Raw genomic sequence first — 2,151 nt, 5'->3', positions numbered from 1 at the left:
AAGTTCATGCTGTACATTATGAAAAAGGAGAGAATGCATTTCATGGCTTTGATGTGGGCATCCATGCTGAGGTCCTTCATGGAGTTTGTCTGCATGTTGCGTTTGTGTCTCCAGAGGGAAAAGAGAAGCAGAAGGGCAGAAAAGATGACTGCTGTGAATGGAGTGGCAAATCCTAAGCCAATGATAAAAGAAACGGGGAGAAAATGTTCCTCTATTCTGATCCTTGCTTCCCAAATACATTCTTGGCAGGTCAAATTGAGGTTTTTACAGAGGGCTTTATCAGCGACGTTGTAGACAGCGGTTCCGATAACCAGGGAGAAAAACACTGACCCCAACAAGAGCCAGGGCACCATCCTGTCAACTTTTACTTTCAGGTAGATGAAGAAACTGTTCCTGAAAGTGGCAATTTTTATACAATAAAAGACACAAAGACAGGCTGAAACCCAAAAGTTGGAACAATTAAGAAAGTTCTGAGCACTATTACTTAGCTGAAATATGGGGTGAACATGAAGATACTTGGGATAAATTAGTGAGAGAAAGGAAAATACCCATGAGACGCACAAACACCAAAACCTGGAGGATCCCAGTAACAGCAAGATCTTCTCATTAGAGTTCAAGGTTTTCTTTCTCACCCAGGTCATGCAAATCACAGAAACAATGAAAGCATTTATCCACATGCCAGGAAATGCCTCAAAGGTGATGATGGCCAGAGCTGTGGCATCATATGAAGTGACATTGAATTGCTCTGGAGAGTAACAACCTTCCATCCTGGGAGCTGGGAGCAGTGCTGTGCTGGACAAGAGGGCTGTTGCACCACTGCCAAGCACAAGTCAGTGGCTGCTGTTCCCTGAGTGTCCCGTCTGGAAAGAGGAGCTTTATAGAGCTGCTGGTGGGGGGGATTGTGGTGCCGCTCCCCTTGAGAGCAGGGCAGGTGCAGGGATGTAAATGTGCTGGGTGTCCCCTTACCTGGTGTCAGTGTCACTCTGCAGTATTTGAATGTACTGTGTCCTGCAGCAGGTCCTTTGGTTTGCCTGAAGTGGCTTTCCCTTGCACAGGGCAGCCTTGTCCTTGCCTCACTGAGACCCCCACCAGGCCCCAGCTGCCAGCACATGGCCCAAGCACCTTGTACGTCTGCCTGTGGGTCACTGTGAGATGACAACAGGACTTTATTCCATGCTGCACCTTGCACAGATCCCACTTTCCCAGGTGTTTTACTAAGAGACTCCACTGGGAAGAGCCGATCTCACCTGCAAGTTGAAAGCAGAGCAGGAGAGCAATCACACAGAGTGGGGCAATCCTGTTCTTGCAGGAAGTGGGGCAGAGAGGACACTCAGGGCTGGTGTGGGAAGTGGGCTCTGCACCCACCTGTGCACCCCACGGCCATTCCTGCATCGCTGCTTGTGCGTCAGTGACCACCCCTGGAGAGTGACAGGGATCAGCATGTTCACACATCAACCTCTTATCAACCCCTGCCAGACAGTGATACAGCTCATCATATTATACTAGAACAGGGCCACAGCAGCAAGAAATGTAAACTAAAACAGAGAAACCTATTGTTTAGTTCAGTCATTTCATCAGCAAGTTCCAAAGCATTAGTGGCAGGTTTGCAGGTGTCATTATTGCCCTTTTGCATCCAGCCCATGCACCAGGTCAAAATGAAGTTCTTATTGACAATAATTCAGTTTAAAAATTATCTAAACTAAACTACATGGAGAATGAATCATTTAACTCAAAGTATTTTAGTTCAAAGAATTTGAATGCAGTGTCCTTAACTGAGATGGGGAAGAGGGAAGCATCATCTACACTGCCAGGAGCTTTGCGTTACAGATTAAGGGACTTGTTTACTACAGTAAAGGGTCAACCTTTTGCATGGGCTCCAGTTTTAGTTACAGTTCCTGTGTCATGCAAAACTTGCACTTCAGACAGGGCAGAATCCTTAACAGTGTCATTTCTAGACTGGGGTTGCTGAAAATCAGAATGAGGGAATGAACACCCGGATAAGCATACATAAATACATAAATCATCAACATAATGGGATTTTCCTCCTTTGTAGAATAAATCATTCCTGCAACCAAACATATAAAGTTGATGCTGTACATTACGAAGAAGGAGATAATTGATTTCATGGCTTTGATGTGGGCATCCATGCTG

The 2,151-nt window shown here is 45.8% G+C and overlaps 2 protein-coding genes across 2 annotated transcripts in view; both read right to left on the bottom strand.

The window, feature by feature from the left end:
* LOC114072633 (taste receptor type 2 member 9-like) overlaps positions 1-767 on the bottom strand; it is a 5,314-nt gene extending 4,547 nt beyond the window's left edge. The window contains exon 1 of the mRNA XM_027910511.1: positions 4-767. Coding sequence (XP_027766312.1) covers positions 4-767 — 764 coding nt within the window. The remainder of the gene's footprint in view (positions 1-3) is intronic.
* Positions 768-1,243: 476 nt separating this feature from the next.
* Positions 1,244-2,151, bottom strand: part of LOC114072632 (taste receptor type 2 member 40-like) — a gene marked incomplete at its 5' end in the record, with an annotated part of 10,854 nt that continues 9,946 nt past the window's right edge. The window contains 2 exons of the mRNA XM_027910510.1: positions 1,244-1,247; positions 2,008-2,135. Coding sequence (XP_027766311.1) covers positions 1,244-1,247; positions 2,008-2,135 — 132 coding nt within the window. The remainder of the gene's footprint in view (positions 1,248-2,007; positions 2,136-2,151) is intronic.

This window comes from Empidonax traillii, unplaced genomic scaffold, assembly GCF_003031625.1.
Source record: "Empidonax traillii isolate 1590-97213 ecotype Southwest subspecies unplaced genomic scaffold, ASM303162v1 scaffold3636:size33216, whole genome shotgun sequence".
In the NCBI taxonomy this organism is placed as follows: Eukaryota; Metazoa; Chordata; class Aves; order Passeriformes; family Tyrannidae; genus Empidonax; species Empidonax traillii.
The sequence above is the reverse complement of the archived record's forward strand: the minus strand, read 5'-3'. Positions and strand labels throughout refer to the sequence as shown.